This window comes from Schistocerca americana, chromosome 8, assembly GCF_021461395.2.
Source record: "Schistocerca americana isolate TAMUIC-IGC-003095 chromosome 8, iqSchAmer2.1, whole genome shotgun sequence".
Taxonomy (NCBI): Eukaryota; Metazoa; Arthropoda; class Insecta; order Orthoptera; family Acrididae; genus Schistocerca; species Schistocerca americana.
The window spans coordinates 380,531,398-380,554,599 of NC_060126.1; the positions used below are offsets into that span (position 1 = coordinate 380,531,398).

Below are 23,202 nucleotides of genomic sequence, written 5' to 3' on the forward strand. Positions count from 1 at the left end.
TTCCTCGATGTACAGATTGAAGAGTAGGGGCGAAAGGCTACAGCCTTGACTTACACCCTTCTTAATACGAGCACTTCGTTCTTGATCGTCCACTCTTATTATTCCCTCTGGGTTGTTGTACATATTGTATATGACCCGTCTCTCCCTGTAGCTTACCCCTACTTTTTTCAGAATCTCGAACAGCTTGCACCATTCTATATTGTCGAACGCTTTTTACAGGTCAACAAATCCTATGAAAGTGTCTTGATTTTTCTTTAGCCTTGCTTCCATTATTAGCCGTAACGTCAGAATTGCCTCTCTCGTCCCTTTACTTTTCCTAAAGCCAAACTGATCGTCACCTAGCGCATTCTCAATTTTCTTTTCCATTCTTCTGTATATTATTCTTGTAGGCAGCTTCGATGCATGAGCTGTTAAGCTGATTGTGCGATAATTCTCGCACTTGTCAGCTCTTGCCGTCTTCGTAATTGTGTGGATGATGCTTTTCCGTAAGTCAGATGGTATGTCGCCAGACTCATATATTCTACACACCAACGTGAATAGTCGTTTTGTTGCCACTTCCCCCAATGATTTTAGAAATTCTGATGGAATGTTATCTATCCCTTCTGTCTTATTTGACCGTAAGTCCTCCAAAGCTCTTTTAAATTCCGATTCTAATACTGGATCCCCTATCTCTTCTAAATCGACTCCTGTTTCTTCTTCTATCACATCAGACAAATCTTGTGTGTTACACTGTTATTAATCCGCTCGTTTTCAGGGTGGTATTAGTTAGCGTGTCGTTACGGCCATTCATTTTTGAGAAATTTTTCCTGTATAATTAAAATTTTCAGTTAGGCTTTCTTTTCCAGTGGTGAGATTGCGGTCTCAGATATCCATTTATAGTGCTGCAATCAGTTGGTGCCTTCAGCACACGAGAGCAGCAATAGCACAAAAAAATCGTTTAGTTCCACTCTTAGCAGCAGCGTTTTGAAAATATAAAGTAAGCTGGGGCCTCTCCCCACCTAGTTAGCTTAACACATGGCCGTAACTGTTGATGAGTAATTGAGACGACGATTCCGTATGAAACCTGCTACAATATGCGTGTGTTTTTTGTGAGTTACTTAAGGTTCTAGGCGTGTGACGTAATTTATAGGCCATTTCATAAATTTTGTTCACGGATCTTTTGATTCATGATAACTCCCATTTGCAAGCAGCATGTCAGTACTTTGGGAAATAATATGTTATGCGTGTGAATTATTGTATAGAATGGAAAACAAGAACGAACAGAGGGGTGAGTACAAAGAAAGTAGCCGTTGGTATCGATCACCCACGTGGCGTCTAATTGCACTGCCAGCGGGCTACCAGTTCGTTCTTGAAAATTATTTACGGTGACGATGCTTGATTAACCCGTGGTCTAGGGGTAGCGTCTTTGATTCTTAATCAAAACGTCTTCGGTCCCGGGTTCGATCCCCGCCACTGCCTAAATTTTGATAAATAATCAGCATTGGCGGCCGAAGACTTCCGGCATAAGAAGTCAGCCTCATTCTGCCAACGGCTTTGTCAAAGAGGGCGGAGGAGTGGATAGAGGTTCAGGGCACTCTCTTGTCCTAGGGGTGGGAAATTGCCCCTAAAGGCGGAAGAATCAGCAATGATCAACGACATGAGGATGCAGAAGACAATGGAAACCACTGCATTAAAGACACGTAACGTGTATCCACAGGACATGTGGCCTGTAACTGAAGAAGTGTCATGATGATCTCTCCATTGGCAAAAGATTCCGGAATAGTCCTCCATTCGGATCTCCGGGAGGGGACTGCCAAGGGGGAGGTTACCATGAGAAAAAGATTGAATAATCAACGAAAGGATAATGTTCTACGAGTCGGGGCGTGGAATGTCAGAAGCTTGAACGTGGTAGGGAGACTAGAAAATCTGAAAAGGGAAATGCAAAGGCTCGATCTAGATATAGTAGGAGTCGGTGAAGTGAAGTGGAAGGAAGACAAGGATTTCTGGTCAGATGAGTATCGGGTAATATCAACAGCAGCAGAAAATGGTATAACAGGTGTACGATTCGTTATGAATAGGAAGGTAGGGCAGAGGGTGTGTTACTGTGAACAGTTCAGTGACCGGGTTGTTCTAATCAGAATCGACAGCAGACCAACACCGACAACGATAGTTCAGGAATACATGCCGACGTCGCAAGCTGAAGATGAACAGATAGAGAAAGTGTATGAGGATATTGAAAGGGCAATGCAGTATGTAAAAGGGGACGAAAATCTAATAGTCATGGTCGACTGGAATGCAGTTGTAGGCGAAGGAGTAGAAGAAAAGGTTACAGGAGAATATGGGCTTGGGGCAAGGAATGAAAGAGGAGAAAGACTAATTGAGTTCTGTAACAAGTTTCAGCTAGTAATAGCGAATACCCTGTTCAAGAATCACAAGAGGAGGAGGTGTACTTGGAAAAGGCCGGGAGATACGGGAAGATTTCAATTACATTACATCATGGTCAGACAGAGATTCCGAAATCAGATACTGGATTGTAAGGCGTACCCAGGAGCAGATATAGACTCAGATCACAATATAGTAGTGATGAAGAGTAGGCTGAAGTTCAAGACATTAGTCAGGAAGAATCAATACGCAAAGAAGTGGGATACGGAAGTACTAAGGAATGACGAGATACATTTCAAGTTCTCTAACGCTATAGATACTGCAATAAGGAATAGCGCAGTAGGCAGTACAGTTGAAGAGGAATGGACATCTCTAAAAAGGGCCATCACAGAAGTTGGGAAGGAAAACATAGGTACAAAGAAGGTAGCTGCGAAGAAACCATGGGTAACAGACGAAATACTTCAGTTTATTGATGAAAGGAGGAGGTACAAACATGTTCCGGGAAAATCAGGAATACAGAAAGACAAGTCGCTGAGGAATGAAATAAATAGGAAGTGCAGGGAAGCTAAGACGAAATGGCTGCAGGAAAAATGTGAAGACATTGAAAAAGATATGATTGTCGGAAAGACAGACTCAGCATACAGAAAGTCAAAACAACCTTTTTTGACGTTAAAAGCAACGGTGGTAACATCAAGAGTGCAACGGGAATTCCACTGTTAAATGCAGAGGAGAGAGCAGATAGGTGGAAAGAATACATTGAAAGCCTCTATGAGGGTGAAGATTTGTCTGATGTGATAGAAGAAGAAACAGGAGTCGATTTAGAAGAGATAGGGGATCCAGTATTAGAATCAGAATTTAAAAGAGCTTTGGAGGACTTACGGTCAAATAAGACAGAAGGGATAGATAACATTCCATCAGAATTTCTAAAATCATTGGGGGAAGTGGCAACAAAACGACTATTCACGTTGGTGTGTAGAATATATGAGTCTGGCGATATACCATCTGACTTTCGGAAAAGCATCATCCACACAACTCCGAAGACGGCAAGAGCTGACAAGTGCGAGAATTATCGCACAATCAGCTTAACAGCTCATGCATCGAAGCTGCCTACAAGAATAATATACAGAAGAATGGAAAAGAAAATTGAGAATGCGCTAGGTGACGATCAGTTTGGCTTTAGGGAAAGTAAAGGGACGAGAGAGGCAATTCTGACGTTACGGCTAATAATGGAAGCAAGGCTAAAGAAAAATCAAGACACTTTCATAGGATTTGTCGACCTGGAAAAAGCGTTCGACAATATAGAATGGTGCAAGCTGTTCGAGATTCTGAAAAAAGTAGGGGTAAGCTACAGGGAGAGACGGGTCATATACAATATGTACAACAACCAAGAGGGAATAATAAGAGTGGACGATCAAGAACGAAGTGCTCGTATTAAGAAGGGTGTAAGTCAAGGCTGTAGCCTTTCGCCCCTACTCTTCAATCTGTACATCGAGGAAGCAATGATGGAAATAAAAGAAAAGTTCAGGAGTGGAATTAAAATACAAGGTGAAAGGATATCAATGATACGATTCGCTGATGACATTGCTATCCTGAGTGAAAGTGAAGAAGAATTAAATGATCTGCTGAACGGAATGAACAGTCTAATGAGTACACAGTATGGTTTGAGAGTAAATCGGAGAAAGGCGAAGGTAATGAGAAGTAGTAGAAGTGAGAACAGCGAGAAATTTGACATCAGGATTGATGGTCACGAAGTCAATGAAGTTAAGGAATTCTGCTACCTAGGCAGTAAAATAACCAATGACGGACGGAGCAAGGAGGACATCAAAACCAGACTCGCTATGGCAAAAAAGACATTTCTGGCCAAGAGAAGTCTGCTAATATCAAATACCGGCCTTAACTTGAGGAAGAAATTTCTGAGGATGTACGTCTGGAGTACAGCATTGTATGGTAGTGAAACATGGACTGTGGGAAAACCGGAACAGAAGAGAATCGAAACATTTGAGATGTGGTGCTATAGACGAATGTTGAAAATTAGGTGGACTGATAAGGTAAGGAATGAGGAGGTTCTACGCAGAATCGGAGAGGAAAGGAATATGTGGAAAACACTGATAAGGAGAAGGGACAGGATGATAGGACATCTGCTAAGATCATCTGCTAAGACATGAGGGAATGACTTCCATGGTACTAGAGGGAGCTGTAGAGGTCAAAAACTGTAGAGGAAGACAGAGATTGGAATACGTCAAGCAAATAATTGAGGACGTAGGTTGCAAGTGCTACTCTGAGATGAAGAGGTTAGCACAGGAAAGGAATTCGTGGCGGGCCGCATCAAACCAGTCAGTAGACTGATGACCAACAAAAAAAAAAAAAAAAAAAAAAAAAAAAAAAAAAAAAAAAAAAAAAAAAAAATGCTTCCGTGAATTGTTAATTTGCGTGTGACAAATTTCACAGGATACTTTACTTTTAAAGAAATTTTTTGTGCATACGGGAGCTGTTTGTGTCTGCTTTGTTCCCCCGTTTTCCCGCCAAGAATCTTTGTTATAATTTTGGCTATTCGTAGCAATTTGGGGTGCGAATTTCGATCACTGTCCAAGAAGACAGACTACAGAGGCAGCAACGAAGAACTCTTCTCTTTCCCAGTGCATGATTACAAATGAGATGCCTGATAGTTTAGGCAACTTCAGTGTGAGAGGGTATTAAGTGAGTTCCTGCTAATATGCGCGCCTTCAGTGCTACACAAAAACAGAATTTAATTAGAATTGGCTTTGTTAACTGCAGTTACAACGTTTGTAACGTTCCTGAGTACGTAGATAATAAATTTGTCATATAAAATTGATTCATAACACCCCCAACCTGTGTAGAGAGCAATGTTGGTACTAAAGTGGAGTCATGATAATCTGGCGGGAAAGAAAATTAACAAGGGTAGAGAATACAGATGATGTTAGAGCGTGGTAATTAGTTACTTGCCCACTTGGCTTGAGCCCTCCCCCACGTTATCCGTTGCGAAATTTCAATATAATAATCATCAAATCATTCAACTACTGGCTTTGGGCCAGCCCCCTTAAATGAATCCTTCCGACCACTGAACCGAGCGGGCAAGCAGTATGTGTATGAGGTGCTTTGGCAGGCGCGCACGCACACACACACACACACACACACACACACACACACACACACACACACACACATCCGGCATCCTCTAACATAGACTGAATGAATGAGAGAAAGAGAATTATAATAACGGAGAATGGTGGTAACCGTTCAACCTCTAGTGCGTACCTTTTCAGTTATACGGCGTGGTTCATTGATAGTGACCGGGCCAAATATCTCACGAAATAAGCATGAAACGAAAAAAACTACAAAGAACGGAACTCGTCTAGCTTGAAGGGGCAAACCAGATGGCGCTGTCATAGGTCAAACGGATATCAACCGCGTGTTTTTTTTTATAAAATAGGAACCCCCATTGTTTATTACACATTCGTGTAGTACGTAAACAAATGTAAGTGTATTAGTTGGACCACTTATTTCACTTTGTGATAGATGGCGCTGTAATAGTCACAAACGTATAAGTACGTGGTATCACGTAACATTCCGTCAGTGCGGACGCTATTTGCTTCGCGATACATTACCCGTGTTAAAATGGACCGTTTACCAATTGCGGAAAAGGTCGATATCGTGTTGATGTATGGCTATTGTGATCAAAACGCCCAACGGGCGTGTGCTGTGTATGTTGTTCGGTATCCTGGACGACATCATCCAAGTGTCCGGACTGTTCGCCGGATAGTTACGTTATTTAAGGAAACAGGAAGTGTTCAGCCACATGAGAAACGCCCACCACTACCTGAAACAAATAATGATGCCCAAGTAGGTGTTTAAGCTGCTGTCGCGGCTAATCCGCACATCAGTAGCAGACAAGTTGCGCAAGAATCGGGAATCTCACAAAAGGTCGGTGTTGAGAATGCTACATCAACATCGATTGCACCCGTACCATATGTCTATGCACCAGGAATTGCATGGCGACGACTTTGAACGTCGTGTACGGTTCTGCCACTGGGGACAAGAGAAATTACGGGACGATGACAGATTTTTTGCACGCGTTCTATTTAGCGACGAAGCGTCATTCACCAACAGCGGTAACGTAAACCGTCATAATATGCACTATTGGGCAACGGAAAATCCACGATGGCTGCGACAAGTGGAACATCAGCGACCTTGGCGGGTTAATGTATGGTGCGGCATTATGGGAGGAAGGATAAATGGCCCCCATTTTATCGATGACAATCTAAATGGTGCAATGTATGCTCATTTCCTACGTAAAGTTCTACCGATGTTACTTCAAGATGTTTCACTGCATGACAGAATGGCGATGTACTTCCAACATGATGGATGTCCGGCACATGGATCCCGTGCGGTTGAAGCGGTATTGAATAGCATATTTCATGCCAAGTGGATTGGCCCGCAAGTTCACCGGATCTGACGTCCCCGGACTTCTTTCTGCGGGGAAAGTTGAAGGATATTTGCTATCGTGATTCACCGACAACGCCTGACAACATGCGTCAGCGCATTGTCAATGCATGTGCGAACATTACGGAAGGCGAACTACTCGCTGTTGAGAGGAATGTCGTTACACGTATTGCCAAATGCTTTGAGGTTAACGGACATCACTTTGAACATTTATTGCATTAAAGTGGTATTTACAGGTAATCACGCTGTAACAGAATTCGTTCTCAGAAATGATAAATTCATAATGGTACATGTGTCACATTGGAACAACTAAAATAAAATGTTCAAATGTACCTACGCTCTGTATTTTAATTTAAAAAAACTACCTGTTACAAACTGTTGGTCAAAATTGTGAGCCATATGTTTGTGACTGTTACAGCGCCATCTATCACAAAGCGAAAAAAGTGGTCCAACTAAAACATTCATATTTCTTAAAGTTCTACACGATTATGTAATAAAAATGGGGGTTCCTATTTTAAAAAACGCAGTTGATATCCGTTTGATATGTGGCAGCACCGTCTAGCGGGGCAACCGTAGCGCCATCTGGTTTCCCCCTTCAAGCTAGACAAGTTTCATTCTTTGTAGTTTTTTCGTTTGACGTTTATTTCGTGAGATATTTGGTCCGGTCACAGTCAATGGACCACCCTGTATAATGATTTCCCGTGGGACCTGCACGGAGCGTTTTCGAAGTGTGGCGAACGGGCAAAACTATTGTGACGTCACAAGCACGTTGCGAGGTCTGTATTTTTCGTGGACAGTGCCAGTAAGACGGAAATGAAACAGACGTCTCTCGCTTATGAAGCAAGTCAGCGCGAATGGTCCCCGTATTTCAACGTCAGAGGGACTAGAGGACCCTGTACAGGAAAAGACAGAGATTGGAATACTCTTAATCGAGGACATTCGATGTACGTGCTTTTCTGAGATAGAGGATGGCACAGGAGGGGGACCCGTCGCGGGCCGCATCAAATTGGTCCACATAACCTAAAAAGAAAAAGAGAACAGTTCCCAGACTAGACAAAGTGTGGAACTCACCAATGATGCCGACATTGCTGAACATGAAGGCGAGGAAGTGTCGCAGGTAGTCCTTGCAGCGCTCGGCCCAGCTCTTGCGCGGGCGGTAGCGGTAGCGGCGGCTGGAGCGCTTCCTCTCCATCATGGAGCATGTCGGCTGCTAGCGGAGGCCGCCGCGGCCAGCTGCGGGGGCGGTCGCGGCTGCGGGGTTGGAGGCGGGGGCGGAGGCAGAGGCTGGGGGCGGCTGCGCTGGGGCTGGAGCTAGCAGGGGGCGCCATCGTGCGCGCCCACGCCCGGCATCACACGGCGCTCCGCCTGCGGGCACACCGCCGCGCCTCAGACGTCGCACACGCTGACACCACACAAACAGCTCCAGCACGTAATACACTTTAGTGGTATTGCTTATGCTTCCCTGGTTTCTTAATCCTAGATGAATGAAGCTTTCGTACGCATAGGTACTTATTGAGAAGCAGCACTACCGCTAATAGTTGTGACTAAAGCCCGTAACTTAGTTGACATACCTTCCGTAGCCTTGAAATCATAGGCCTGAAATGAATCAACAGTTAATAACTATTTGCGCAGCAGAATACCTCTGTGTATCTTGTAATCTCATGCAGCGACAAACTTACCTCATTTGCTCAAAGAAGTAACTCTGTAAGCCTACTTCACGTGCAGTACAAACAAGTTTCTCATTTTACTGTAACAAAAAAAAAAATCCCAGTGCAAAGAAATAGTTCACGTAGAGTAACGAAATTTGAGAAATACATTTGTCTAGGTAACATACAGTATGTAAGTGATTAACGTTGCAAGATCACAGGTAAAAGTAAGACCGGGAAAAGCCATTGCAAATCTTAAATCCTGCTACATTAGTAACCGGTGTAACCTCCAGAATTTTGAATGCAAACATGCAGATATGCATGCATTGTGTTGTATAGGTGCCGCATCTCAGCGTGTAGAATGGAGTTCCATGCTTTTGCACTTGGTTGGTCAATTCAGGGACGGTTAATGATTGATAATGAAAACCCTGAGCTGCCGACACGTGTTGTCGATATACCTTGATAGGGACAGCTGAAAATGTGTGCTCCGACCGAGAATCGAACCCGGGATCTCCTACTAACGTGGCAGACGCTCTATCCATCTGAGCCACCGAGGACACAGATGAATAGCGCGACTGCAGGGACTTATTCTTTGTACGCTTCCCGTTAGACCCACATTCCCAACTGTCCACAATCTACGTATGTAATGTTCCTACTAGATATTTGCTCATCCATTCACTACTGGCGCACGCTAAGTTGACGATTCCCGTAAGAGTTTGGGCAACCTGTGCACATTCGCACATATATGAAGATGGTAACTGTTCTCGAAATAACAGATACCATTGATCAGCGAATGCGCACAGGTTGCCCGAAATCTTACGGGAATCGTCACCTTAGTGTGCAGGAGTAATGAGTTGATGGGCAAATATCTAGATATGTGGATTGTGGACAGTTGAGAATGTGGGTCTCACGGGAAGCGTGCAAGGGATGAGTCCCTGGAGTCACGCTATTCATCTGTGTCCTCGGTGGTTCAGGTGGATAGAGCGTCTACCATGTAAGCAGGAGATCCCTGGTTCGAGTCCCGGTAGGGGCACACATTTTCAGCTGTCCCCATCAAGGTATACCAACAACACCTGTTGGCAGCTGACGGTTTCAGTTCATTATCATTTATTCTAGAGAAGCTGCACGGTCATCAATGGTATCTGTTCTTTCGAGAACAGTTGCCATCTCCATATACGGTTAATGGTATTTGCGGGTGACGCTGGAATTGTTGTCTGAACATACGTGGTCGATTGGAGAGATATCTTGTGATCTGACATGCGAAGGCAACATGTGGGCACTCTGTAGAGGATGTTCGGTTACAAAAGTGGTTTGTGAGCGAGCGTTATCTCGTTGGAAAACGCCGATTGGAATGCCGTTCATGAACTGCAGCACAACAGGTCGAATCACTAGATTGAAGTACAAACTTGGAGTGAGGGTGCGTGGGGTAACCACGAGAGTGCTCCCAGACCACAACTCCTGGTGTAGGTACAGTGTGTCTAGGCCGCAGATGGATTGGTTCCAGGCGATCAACTTACCCCCTTCCAATCAGCACACGGCCGTCACTGGTATCGAGGCAGAACCAGTTCTCATCAGAGAACTCAACAGACCCGCATCCTGCCCTCCGATGACTGCTCGCTTGACACCACTAAATTCGCAAACGGTGGTGGTTTAGGGTCGGTGGAATGCACGCCACGGGGCATCTGCATCGGAGCTGTCCTTGAAGTAACCAATTTGTATCAGTTCGCTGTGTCGCTATAGTGCCCACTGCTGCTCGAACTGCAGTTGCGGATGTAGTACGATGCGCAAGAGCCATACGCCTAACACGACCGTCTTCCTCCTATGTAGTGCCACGCGACCGGACCCGTGACCAATGCTGGCAGCAGTTACGTACGGTGGCTGAATTCCTGCCAAGATTTTCTGCATTATCGCGAAACGAACGTACAACTTAAGCAGTCCGTACACGACCTCGTTTAAACTCAGCCAGGTGTTGATAATGCCGTCTTCGTCGTCTTAAAGGTATTCTTCACCAACTTCGACTCACTACGTCCAGTCTGAAAGATAACTAATCCTCACAACCATTACAGCGCGTATTTAAAGCAACCTCATTTTCATCCTCATTGTGGCAATAGCAGCACCACTATAAGGCGATTGGATCGAATTTTGAATAGAAATAACCTTTCACATGTGATACACTCCTTCGTTTACCTCGTACAACTCCTCCTTGGTGTTGGGAGTTTTTTTTCTGTTAGTGTGTTACAAAAGAGCCCTAGATTACTGAATTATTATTTGAAGGGTCTGTGAAATACGTCACAATACTTTAGAGTATATCTATATGGAGACATGAAGACTAAATGTAACGGCGGTCCCAATCACAATGCAAGCATACACATGGCCGAATGCTAGAGCCACACAAAGTATGATCACGTGTTGACGAGTGTGCAAGTCTCAACTCTCATAATTATAGGAAAGGCATTGAAAACATTCCTCAACATTCTCGAATGTTGTAAAATGCTCTCGAATATTCTAGAATGTTCTGGAATGTTACAGAAATTTCTAGAGGGTGAAACTTTCCAGCGCTTACTGCTTCAAAAACACGTTGTTCAGGTAAAAAGAAGAACCTTCTTCAAGGATGACGGATAGAGGGCTACCACACCACACCACAAAACTCCCTCGATCGTACCTAAACTCGTTTCTGAGTTTTAGCGGCGTGCACATTGTACACTTACTTTTGTAATACATATTGCTTACTTATTCTCATTTGGTTCATAACACTTGTTTTATAAAATGTCTGAAGTAAGTCAGCAGTCTCGTGTCACGCTTTGTGGAATTGGGTCTTGGAGCCATCCCCAGAAACATCGATAATGTCAGTGCGAGTAAGAAATTTTTCCGACTTCCAATACATGTTATTAATATTGGGGAGGACGTCTAAGTAGAAAACTAAATGCGAAAACTTGAATCACACGATGAAAGCTGATAAAGGCAATGTAACGATTTATGGAAAATGACGAGTAATTTAAAGCAATTTTATTTTGCAGCCGGAAGTGGCTGTGACGCTACTTCAGAACTGAGCCATGCTGCGGCTCACGTTGGTGCTGTTTGTAGGTTTCCGTCCTCTGTTGGAGTCTAGACTGTTCGTTTAGCTGACATGGTGGCGATTGTTTGTCTTCTTCTCGTGTTGACTGGCGCCACTTGGTTTCGCAAGCGTTGCCTATCCGCTAGTGGCAGCAACGGCGGTTGTCGATATGTAGTAACTGTCGCCCTATCTTTGGGACGACGTCGTGGTTCTTGCGGGTCGTTTCAGTGTGCAGTTCGGTTGGGGATTCAGGAGAAGCCTGGTCCGTACAGAGCGACAACACGCCAGGACCGCTGGCGGCGTGCATGGACTGGCGCATCGAAGGCCTGTGGTCACGAGGATGCGCGACCTCCTCTTGAACCGGATCCTGCAAGCTTTGAGTGCATGTGGATTCAAGGAGAGAAACCTCCACCATTGCGAGATCTTGTGAATCTATAGTGACTTGGCTTCGTGTTGCTGCTCGTGGTGTTGCCGGGGTGAAGAACAGCGAATGGAGTGCTTGGGGAAGGCGGATCTGATTAGCTTTCCTGGACTTCTAATTACTATTTACTGCGTTCACTTTGTTACTATTTGTTAAGTTCAACCAGCGGTATTTTTCCTGCCTCGTGGCCACTAGCGCCCCAGTTACGCCGGCCGCTGTGGTCTCGCGGTTCTAGGCGCGCAGTCCGGAACCGTGCGACTGCTACGGTCGCAGGTTCGAATTCTGCCTCGGGCATGGATGTGTGTGATGTCCTTAGGTTAGTTAGGTCTAAGTAGTTCTAAGTTCTAGGGGACTGATGACCACAGCAGTTAAGTCCCATAGTGCTCAGAGCCATTTGAGCCATTTTGAGCCCCAGTTACCTGCCCTGGAGTTAGTGTATGTAACGGCAGTGTACGTTCCCTCACCTTGCCGCTGCTGTCAGATGAGGCTTGTAGTCTTGACAGCTTTCTTGATTGTAGGTTGGTTGGCGATTCTTCTACTCTGGTGGCAGTGATTCCTTCTCTTTCCGGGAGCTCTAAGCACAGTATTCCGCAGGCGGAGTCCAGACCGCTGGTTTCGGCTTAGGCGTATTTTTACATCTTTGCATTTGATTTATTGGATGTCAAGATTATCATTAGTCATTCGTTAGGCTGCCACTAGACTCAGTTACCAGCTTGTGAAGTGAATGCCTATCACATCGCTCTCGAAAGCGTTTTTTGCCGTACCTACTCAGAGGTCGATTCATTTTTTACCGTCTGTGACTGGCCCTTGTGTTCTATTAATGTATCCGCTGTTTTATTGTATGTTTCTAAATGTTTAATATAATTGCCGTTATTGGCGTTACAGCAGGTTTAAATGATTGTGCAACCAAGTTTACCATCATTTTGTCTCACCTGTTTGGTGATCAGTTGCTTGTCCTTTTAAATTAACCTTTGCTATTGCATTGCTGTTTTACAGTATGTTTGTTAAATTTTTTATAATTGCTGTTCTTAGCGTTAAAGGCCTTCAGTAGTGACTGTGGTTACTTGCCTTAAAATTCTAATTGGGGTCGCATTGGCTTGTTTTTAAAACATTATCTGTTGTGTCTGTATTTTATCCTCATTTGGTATATCGTAATGCACTGAAAGCACTATTAATTACACAGTTGTTTATTCCTTTATTAATAAAGTGTGATATCTTGATTTATTGCTGAGTCTCGAATTATCGTGTTAAAATAAATGTAACTACAAAAGGGAACCAATAGTACCTGATTACGGCCCCGTCCACAATCATAACCGAATCCTGCCTTCCTTGGCTACCAGGTTTCAAGAACAAACTTCTGTTAAGTTAAAATGTAGATTACGAGGAGCCTTTTGTTGGAAGTAGTCATATAGGTATAGATCCAGCTCTTGCAACCTATCTCTAACTAACAAAAAATATACTTAACTATAATTATTTCACAAATACTTCATCCTGATGTCTACTGCCGCTACGTTAGATGTGTTTCTCATTGTTATACTACTATACCAACATCCTCTTTCGCCAGCGTATGGTGCTAAGTTATTTCGGCACATAAATCGAGACAATAACTTGGAAGAAGGCCTTGCTTTAGACGCTATATTCGTCGTTGGTGTCTGCGTGTGGGCGAGGCTGCAGATCCAGCGTCTAGCAACAGTCTGTACAAAGAAGACACGGTCGGTCAGACATAATCACAGCGTCCGTTTGTGTTTACTACAGAGAGCAAATACGCGCCCGAGAACAGCGGCTTATTGTTGCCGGTTGCACGCCACGTCCGTGGAGACGGGCGGTTCGATAGTCACGTCAAATATTGGGACGCTTCGGGAAACAATGTTTGACTGCACAGATATCAGCGGCCGTGTGAGATCGTGTTTCAACACGGCATGTTCTAAGAAATAACGCACGTAAACAATGCAGTGAACAATTCGCTTGGGACCACCTCGCCAGATGAACACACACACGGCAGTAAACATGTTTCGGATATAGTACGATTTGTTCTTGTCTCTAGAAACACAGGAAAAAAGATAGACATGTCCGATGGGCTATAAAACAACAACGGTACTTTCCATTATTTAAAAATAAAGGAAGTTTTAATTAGCTGTTTTCGTCAAAATAATCAGAGAAATGTTCAATCTAACGACCTTTCCGAAGTAGTTAAGAGTACATATTTGCAAATACATAATTCAGGGCTTACAGCTATTCAGAGCATGCTAGGGGTCAACATGATACTCCTTCAAGGGGACTGATTGAGGATAGTCTTTTTTTCCTTTCCTTACCATTCATTTCATCTCCCCTCCCTCTTCCCCACACACAAAATGTAGGTCGGCTGGCAGCAGCAATATTGCTGCTCTTCGGCCATTCGATGTTATACAGGGTGAAGAAAAATTCGCTCATTCTGACTTCACAGCGCGATTCCTCACATACTAGCAACACAAAAATCTCTGTCACAAAATTTCCTCCTGAACGTATTTCCGGCAGTAAATGGACGCTAAACAATGGCAATCTGGCAACACTTCAATAACATACGGTAATTACTTCTGTCAGCGTATAGCAAGAGTACTGTGCAGTGGACAGCGTTTTGGGTTAACATGCAGCAGGTCAAGGTCGAGCCACATTTGCTTTTAATTGCCAATTTCATTCCGCCCTTTAACTCGGTGGTATACACCGTTTCTTAATCCACATGTATGCGACATTTTCATAGTATACGTTTGGAAATTATTTGCAAAGTACGTTGCTAGACCTACTGGTGACGTAAGGCCAAAACCGAAATGGACATGAACGTGGGAAGTATAATAGTTGGTACTAATCGATGGGACCACTGGGGTAAGGTACACTGAAAATATGTTTGGGCTCTAGCAGATGCAGCTGTGTCAAACAATTCCCTTCCACGACGTACAAAAGGCTACCGTGAAAGCTGACCAGTAAAAACGAGCGCACTTCCACTTCTGCTTTCGTAGTATGTAAGTGCAAATGTTGTGTAGAGGACTCACTGTAAGCTATGTTTGACGCTTCAGACACCAGATACCGTACCACGCAGACTAATAAAAACAAACACGTCTCGACCCAGGATCGAACCCCTGATCTCCTACATGCTAACCCAAAACACAACACACTGCACCAACTCCTGAGAGAAGTAGTTACCGCACATATGACTACAGTGTTGCCAGAAGCCACTCTTTAACGTCCATTTTCTGCCGGAAAGATGTGCAGGACGAAATTTTGTGAGCGATATTTTTGTATTGCTAGTACATGAACATCACGCTGTGAAGTCCGAGTGCCCGATTTTTCTTCACCATGTACAATCTTGCCACTTTTCTAGTAAACCAGTTTACTATAAAACATAGATGGTTATCGTGTGGCTGCTGCTAAGACTATGACGATTATGATCACGGTGACACCCAGCAAGTATTTTTGGGTTAGCTCCCGGTATACTGCGTGAGGATGGGACTGAAGGAAAGGGAGATGGATGGGGAAAAGTACACTACAGATAAATGTATTCCTTTATGACAGCGAAGGGGAAAAATGTTTTTGCTTAAGAAGCGGGAATCTTCAAGTTATCACCAGAGCAAGAAGTAGTCAACAGCCTTGCTACAGTGGTAACACCGGTTCCCGTCAGATCACCGAAGTTAAGCGCTGTCGGGTTGTGTGACCACCCGTTCTGCCGAGCGCTGTTGGTAAGTTCCACTCAACCCTTGTGAAGCAAACTGAGGAGAAACCTGATTGAGCAGTAGCAGCTACGGTCTCGTAAAGTGACATACGGCTGGGAGAGCGGTGTGTTGACCACATGCCCTCCATATCCGCATCCAGTGACGCCTGTGGGCTGAGGATGACATGGCGGCCGGTCAGAACCGTTGGGTCTTCCAAGGCCTGTTCGGATGGAGTTTTAGTTTTTTAGACCAAGAAGTAGCTATGTTGTTTGAGGAGTAAGTCATTATATACCCAGATTTTTCTCCGGAAACAATTACAATGTGTTTTGTATTTATAAGTTTAAAAATAATGTAGACATGTCCATAATTATTTGATAACGTTTCAAAAGTATTCCGAAAATCTGTATGGCGCTCGCTAGCAGCGGCGAATAATCCGACGACCTAATTTCAAAGGTAGCAGAGGTGCTTGATTTTTTTGGCGACTTATGGCCAGGTCATAGATGAAGAACTCAGCGATATATTTAGTGAATGTAGTAGGCGTCCACTGCTTGAAACGGACGTTACATCTGTGCTGGCTAGGATACGAAGTTTTTCCAAGCTACTGAAGCATTAACGATGCCTTTAAATATTTTGAACAAGCCAGCAAAGTTCCTCGAAGATGACGCTGGCGTCAGCTGCTACGCAACCACCGTTACGTTAAACTGTGGAGTGTTACTGGGCGGTGATGGTGTGTTACTTGTTGAGGATAGCAGGAAAGCGACAACCTTTAGTTCCAGAATACATTCAGCAACGTAATGCAACAGAGATGATAACAGATACAAAAGTAAAAAATGAACAACAGCCAATCTTACTCAAGGGTAGCAATTTCGAATCAGATCGGTAAATAATACAAGAAGTACAATTTATGTAATGTAGGACATGTGGAAGATAATACTGTGTATTTTCTGGATGTTAGTATTCAAAAAATTAATACCATGCATGACTGTAATATTTTGCGAAAACTTTCAGGTTCAACCACGTTAATTAATCAATCCGGCTGTCATTCATCTTAGCCAAGCATGTCTTCCACAATTTCGTGCAGCTTGCGTTACACATACTGCTTCACTGCGAAGATAATATTACTAGAAGAGATCTCAGTATTAAACTGCTTTGGTTAACTGCTGAAATAACAACTTAGTCTGTAAATTGTACAAAAAAATTTCAAAGTAAGTCAAAAAGAATTAATAACTCAAATAGAGTGAAAGCAACGTTTCTCAATATGACTTACAGAGTTAAAACATCAATACGACAGTCAAATGTTTTCAAAATATTTGTTTGAAAATAGCCTTTATCACCGCTCATCGAGTGAGAAACAAAAAAATGTGTGTGAATTCTTATGGGACTTAACTGCGAAGGTCATCAGCACCTAAGCTTACACACGACTTAACCTAAAATATCCTAAGGACAAACACACACACCCATGCCCGAGGGAGGACTCGAACCTCCGCCGGGATCACCCGCACAGTCAAAAATGGTTCAAATGGCTCTGAGCACTATGGGACTTAACATCTGTGGTCATCAGTCCCCTAGAACTCAGAACTACTTAAACCTAACAAACCTAGGGACATCACACACATCCATGCCCGAGGCAGGATTCGAACCTGCGACCGCATCGATCACGCGGTTCCAGACTGAAGCGCGTAGAACCACACGGCCACACCGGCCGGCCACCCGCACAGTCCATGACTGCAGCGTCTTGAGTGAGAAACAAATCAAGACATAAAACGAATAAATTTTTTTATGATATTGCTGTCCGTAAGCTATCGTGCAGCTGCTAAGAGGTCGATGAGAATTATATTGAACAAACCGGCATAAGACTTCTGTAGCAGCACCCTAGAATACGTCGCTTGTGCCTCTTGTATGAGCCGGCCGCTGTGGCCGAGCGGTTCTAGGAGCTTCATCTTCAACCGACCGCGCTGCTGCTACGGTCGGAAGTTCAAATCTTGCCTCGGGCATGGATGTGTGAGATGTCCTTAGGTTAGTTAGGTTTAAGTAGTTCTAAGTCTAGGGGACTGATGAACTCGGATGTTAAGTCCCATAGTGCTTTGACCCAATTGAACCTCTTATATGTGATCTACTGTACAAAACCAATGAACTTGGCTAGAAAAATCTATATGTTCTAGGTTTTTTCCCTAATACAGTGTTTCCCTGATCGTCGCATTTTAAATGTCCTCAGACAGCCAAGCGATGATTATCAAGGATCAATGTACACTAATAAAGAATGGAACTTGTCACTGATGGAGGTTTGTTATGATTTCCACCAGAAAGTGATTCCGAAGCCATTCACCGCAGACGACGCCGGGATTTCAATACGGCGTACATTACTTCTCTAGCCGAGAGAACGACAATTCCTGACTAACAGAGAGTAATGAGGAGGAAACTTATTGGCAGGTTAAGAAAAAAGCATTTTCCAACGACCGTTCAACAACGTGTGACATTGTGTACGTTTGGCTGATGTTTACGTTCTCGGAACCCGTGCCGTGTGCACCGAACGAGGTCGATGGTGCGTTGTATGAGCTGGAAGGGCACGAGCACGCGGCCTGTGTTTGATCTAGTAACGAGTAAACAACGTTGTTAACGCCCACATGTCTCGGGGGATACGCAGTATGCCAGCTTTCAAAGGCAGCATCTAATATACGTACGTGAGGGCTTATACTACATGCGTGAGCAAACACTTTGCAACCTACTTTACATACACACGTCCTTTGCTACAGGTTGACGGGCGTCAACTACCTCGCCGCTGGATCTGATGTCTGGTGGGCAGTCGCTTAAAGCCCTGGGAGGAGCGATAGCAGCGTTCATTCCGTACTCTTCTGGCATACAACTGAGTACTAATGGGTTACAGAAAATGAAATTCCCATATTAAATCTAATATAACTCATCATTATTTTTTTTATGTGATCAAAAGCATCCGGACACCACGAAAAACTTACGTTTTTCATATTAGGTGTATTAGGTGCATTGTGCTGGCACCTACTTCCAGGTACTCCATATCAGCGACCTCAGTAGCCAATACACATCGTGAGAGAGCAGAATGGGGCGCTCCACGGAACTCACGGACTTCGAACGTGGTCAGGTGATTGGGTGTCACTTGTGCCATACGCCAGCACGCGAGACTTCCACACTCCTAAACATCCCTAGGTCCACTGTTTCTATGTGATACTGAAGTGGAAACGTGAATGGACACGTACAGCACGAAAGTGTACGGGTAGAACACGTCTTTTGACTGACAGAGATCGCCGACAGTTGAAGAGGGTCGTAATTTGTAATATGCAGACATCTATCCAGACCATCACACAGTAATTCCTAACTGCATCAGGATCTACTGCAAGTACTATGACAGTTACGCGGGAGGTGAGAAAACATGGATTTTGTGGTCGAGCAGCTGCTCATAAGCCACACATCACGCCGGTAAATGCCAAACGACGCCTCGCTTTGTGTAAGAAGCGTAAACATTGGTCGATGGAACAGTAGAAAAACGTTGTGTGGAGTAACGAATCACGGTACACAATGTGGTGTTCCGATGGCAGGGCATGGGTATGGTGAATGCCCGGTGAATGTCATCTACCAGCGTGTGTAGTGGCAACAGTACACTTTCAATTCGGTGGTGTTATGGTGTGGTCGTTTTTTTCATAGAGGGGGCTTGTACACCTTCTTGGTTTGCGTGGCACTGTCACAAAACAGGCCTACATTGATGTTTTAAGCACCTTCTTGCTTCCCACTGTTAAAGAGTAACTCGGGGATGGCGCTTTCATCATTCGACACGATCGAATACCTGTCCATAATGCACGGCCTGTGGCAGAGTGATTACACGACAATAACATCCTTGTAATGGACCGACCTGCACGGAGTCCTGACCTGAATCCTACACAACACCTTCGGGTTGTTTTGGAGCGCCAGCTTCGTGCCAGGCCTCACCGACCGACATCGATTTCTCTCCTCAGTGCAGCACTCCGTGAAGAATGGGCTGCCATTCCCCAAGAAACCTTCTAGCACCTTATTGAACGTACGCCTGCGAGAGTGCAATCTGTCATCAAGGCTAAGTGTGGGCCAACACCATATTGAATTCCAGAATTACCGATGGAGGGCGCCACGAAGTTGTAAGTCATTTTCAGCCAGGTGTCCGGATACTTTTGATCACATAGTGTATTTATTCATTCGTCTTCTGACTGGTTTGATGTGGCTTGCCACTGATTCCTCCCCTGTGCCCAACTTTCCAGCTCAGATTAGTATTTGCAGCCACCGTCCTCAATTATTTGCTTAATGTATCCCAATCTTTGTCTTTCTCTATGGTTTTTACCCTCTACACCTCCTAGTAGAATGGAAATTATTCTATGATGTCCTAACAAATGTCTTGTCATCCTGTCCCTTCCTTTTGTCAGTGTTTTCTGCATATCCCATTCCTTCCCGATTCTGTGCACAACCTCCTCATCCCGTATCTTATCAGTCCACTTAATTTCCAACATTCTTCTGTAACACCACGTCTCAAATGATCGAGTCTCTTCTCTTCCGTTGTTCCCACAGTCCATATTTCACTACTATACTGTACTGTGCTCCAAACGTACATTCTCGGAAACTTCTTCCTCAAATTAAGGCGTATTTAGCCAGAGATGATCTTTTTGCCACTGACAGTGTACTTTATATGTCCTCGTCGCACCGTTCATCATGGGTTATTTAGCAGCCTAGGTAGCAGAATTTGTTGCCTTCGTCTGTGTCGTGATACCTAAATGTGATGTTTATTTCTGATAATTCTCATTACTGGCCGACCGCTGTGACCGATCGGCTCTAGGCGCTTCAGTCCGGAACCGCGCTGCTGCTACGGTCGCAGATTCGAATCCTGCTTCGGACATGGATGAGTGTGATGTCCTTAGGTTAGTTAGGTTTAAGTAATTGTAAGTCTAGGGGACTGATGACCTCAGATGTTAAGTCCCATAGTGCTTAGAGCCATTTGAACCATTTGAATTTCATTACTGTCATTTTTCTTCGGTTTACTCTCATATCCTGTACTGATTACACTGTTCAACCCATTCAGTATGTTCTGTAATTCTTCTTCACTTTCATTGAGGATGACAAAGTCATCTGCGAATCGTATTTTTCATGTCTTTTCACAATGAATTTTAATTACACTCTTGAACTTTTATTTATGTCATTATTTCTTTGCCGTATAGACTGACCACTTTTTAAATCGAGCACTTCGTTATTGGTCTTGTTTTATCCCCTCCTTTTTTCTTGTACACATTGTATATTACTCATCTTTCCTTAGACCATACTCCCATTTTTCTCAGAATATCGAACATCTTTTATTATTTTACACTACCAATTACATTTTCCAGGTCGACAAATACTGGGAAGATGTTTGTATTTTTCTACAGCCATGCTTCCATTATCAATCGAAACGTCAGAACTGCCTCTCTAGTGACTTTACGTTCCCAAGGCCAAAATGATCGTCATCTAACAGGTCCTCATCTACGCTACATGTATATTTCGAATTTCACAAGACGATGCATAGCGTAGCCTACTTTGCAGCTCTGCTAGTCATTCCCTTCTCGTTTCCCTCATGAATGGAGCTAGGGAAAAACGACTGCGTCCGTACGAGCCCTGATTTATCTTACCTTCTCTTCGCGGAATTTAAGGAAGTAGAACTGTTCTGTGATCTGTCGCAAATGCCAGATCTCTGAGCTTTCCAAACAGTGTTTCGAGAAAAGAACTTCTTCCCTCTTGCAGGAATTACCATTTGAGTACATAGCACGTATCCGTAATACTCACCATTTAATAATAATAATATTAATAGTAATAATAATAATAATATTTGAAACGGACACAATATGTAACATCTACATCTACACTCGGAAAACCCGTGTCAAGGGCACAGCGAAGGGCACTTCCCACAATACAGAAGCTAAAAGGCTATGTCCTGTCTTCCAATACATTCTCCACCTCATTTCATTGAGGTGTAATAAAACTCCATTTATCGGTCCCTCAGCCATTGACAAATGTAACAAATGGTTCAAATGGCTCTGAGCAGTATGGGACTTAACTGCTGAGGTCATCAGTCCCCTAGAACTTTGAACTACTTAAACCTAACTAATCTAAGGACATCACACACATCCATGCCCGAGGCAGGATTCGAACCTACGACCGTAGCGGTCACGTGGTTCCAGACTGTAGCGCCTAGAACCGCTCGGCCATTCGGCCGGTCTGACAAATGTAACAGTGACGTCATTTCAGCGCTTTGCTTTTCTGGCCCCCTGCTAAACATGCATGACGTTGCGTCTTATAAGCTGTTTTAATTATTTGTGATGGCTCCATCAGTTTTTATACATTTAGTTTTCGTCCTTGATTTCATCCAAGATATACATAAGCACCGTGGCGGTTTTCATTTCTTCATCTGTTATGGATGACATCATAGATTGGTTGCAGTTCGCGTGCAGTGAGGGCTTCAATCAGCCGGCCGGAGTGGCCGAGCCGTTCAAGACGCTACTGTCTGGAACCGCGCGACCGCTACAGTCGCAGGTTCGAATCCTACCTCGGGCATGGATGTGTGTGATGTCCTTAGGTTAGTTAGGCTTAAGTAGTTCTAAGGTCTAGGGGAGTGATGACCTAAGAAGGTAAGTCCCATAGTACTTAGAGCCATTTTTTTGAGCTTCAATCATACGCCACCTCGTGTGTCGTAGGCGAAAAATATAAAAAAAAAGGAAAGAATAATAGGACATTGCAACACAGAGGCAGAATTTCTACACCAAGTAATAGATATCGTTACGTGTAAAAGCTACTAATATACATCCTTACAAAAGTGTGAAGCGCCCAGAAGGGAAGTAGGAATCTAAATTAAACATCATGAGTTGAAAGGGAAAGTGATGTTTTTTCAGAAATCTGTAAATACGGTCAGATTTACAAAGAACCTGGTAGTATGAGACCACTTGTCAGTATTACGTTGCACAACCTCTGGCCTGAATGCACGAAGCTCGGTTGGAAATGATGTCACTAATACCCTCTCTTGAGATCGGCTGGCCACAACTGGTCATGATGTCATGGATACTAACACAGACACCGAGGTGACGTTCGAGTTATCACTACACGTTCTATAGGGGAACCTTTTTCGGGAAGGGATACGTCAGTATGACACAGCTCTATCATAGGGACACGTTCCTTCTGTGGACAGGAACTGTCCTGTTGAAAAATGACGCAACTCTATTGTCGGAGGAGGTTGGCTGGTTGATTTGGGGGAGGTCATCGGTTCCACCGGATTAGGGAAGTACTGGGAAGGTAGTCGGCGGTGCCCTTTCAACGTAATTATCCTGGCATTTGTCTGAAACGTTTTAGGGAAATCACGAAAAATTTGAATCAGGATGGTCGCACACAGGTTTGAACCGTCGTCCTCTCGGATGAGAGTCCATTGTGCTAACCACTGTGCAACCTCACTCGGTGCTGACGGAGGAAGAGGCGGGTTGTGTGTTACGTAATGTTGGGCTATCAGATTTCTTTTAGTTACTACCAGCCGTTACGTCAAGTCATACCCGATATTTTCCCACACCA

The 23,202-nt window shown here is 44.1% G+C and overlaps 1 protein-coding gene across 1 annotated transcript in view; it reads right to left on the reverse strand.

The window, feature by feature from the left end:
- Positions 1–23,202, reverse strand: part of LOC124545869 (TWiK family of potassium channels protein 18) — a 1,287,501-nt gene that overhangs the window by 376,257 nt on the left and 888,042 nt on the right. Inside the window, exon 4 of the mRNA XM_047124829.1 lies at positions 7,894–8,187. Coding sequence (XP_046980785.1) covers positions 7,894–8,017 — 124 coding nt within the window. The 5' untranslated portion in view covers positions 8,018–8,187. The remainder of the gene's footprint in view (positions 1–7,893; positions 8,188–23,202) is intronic.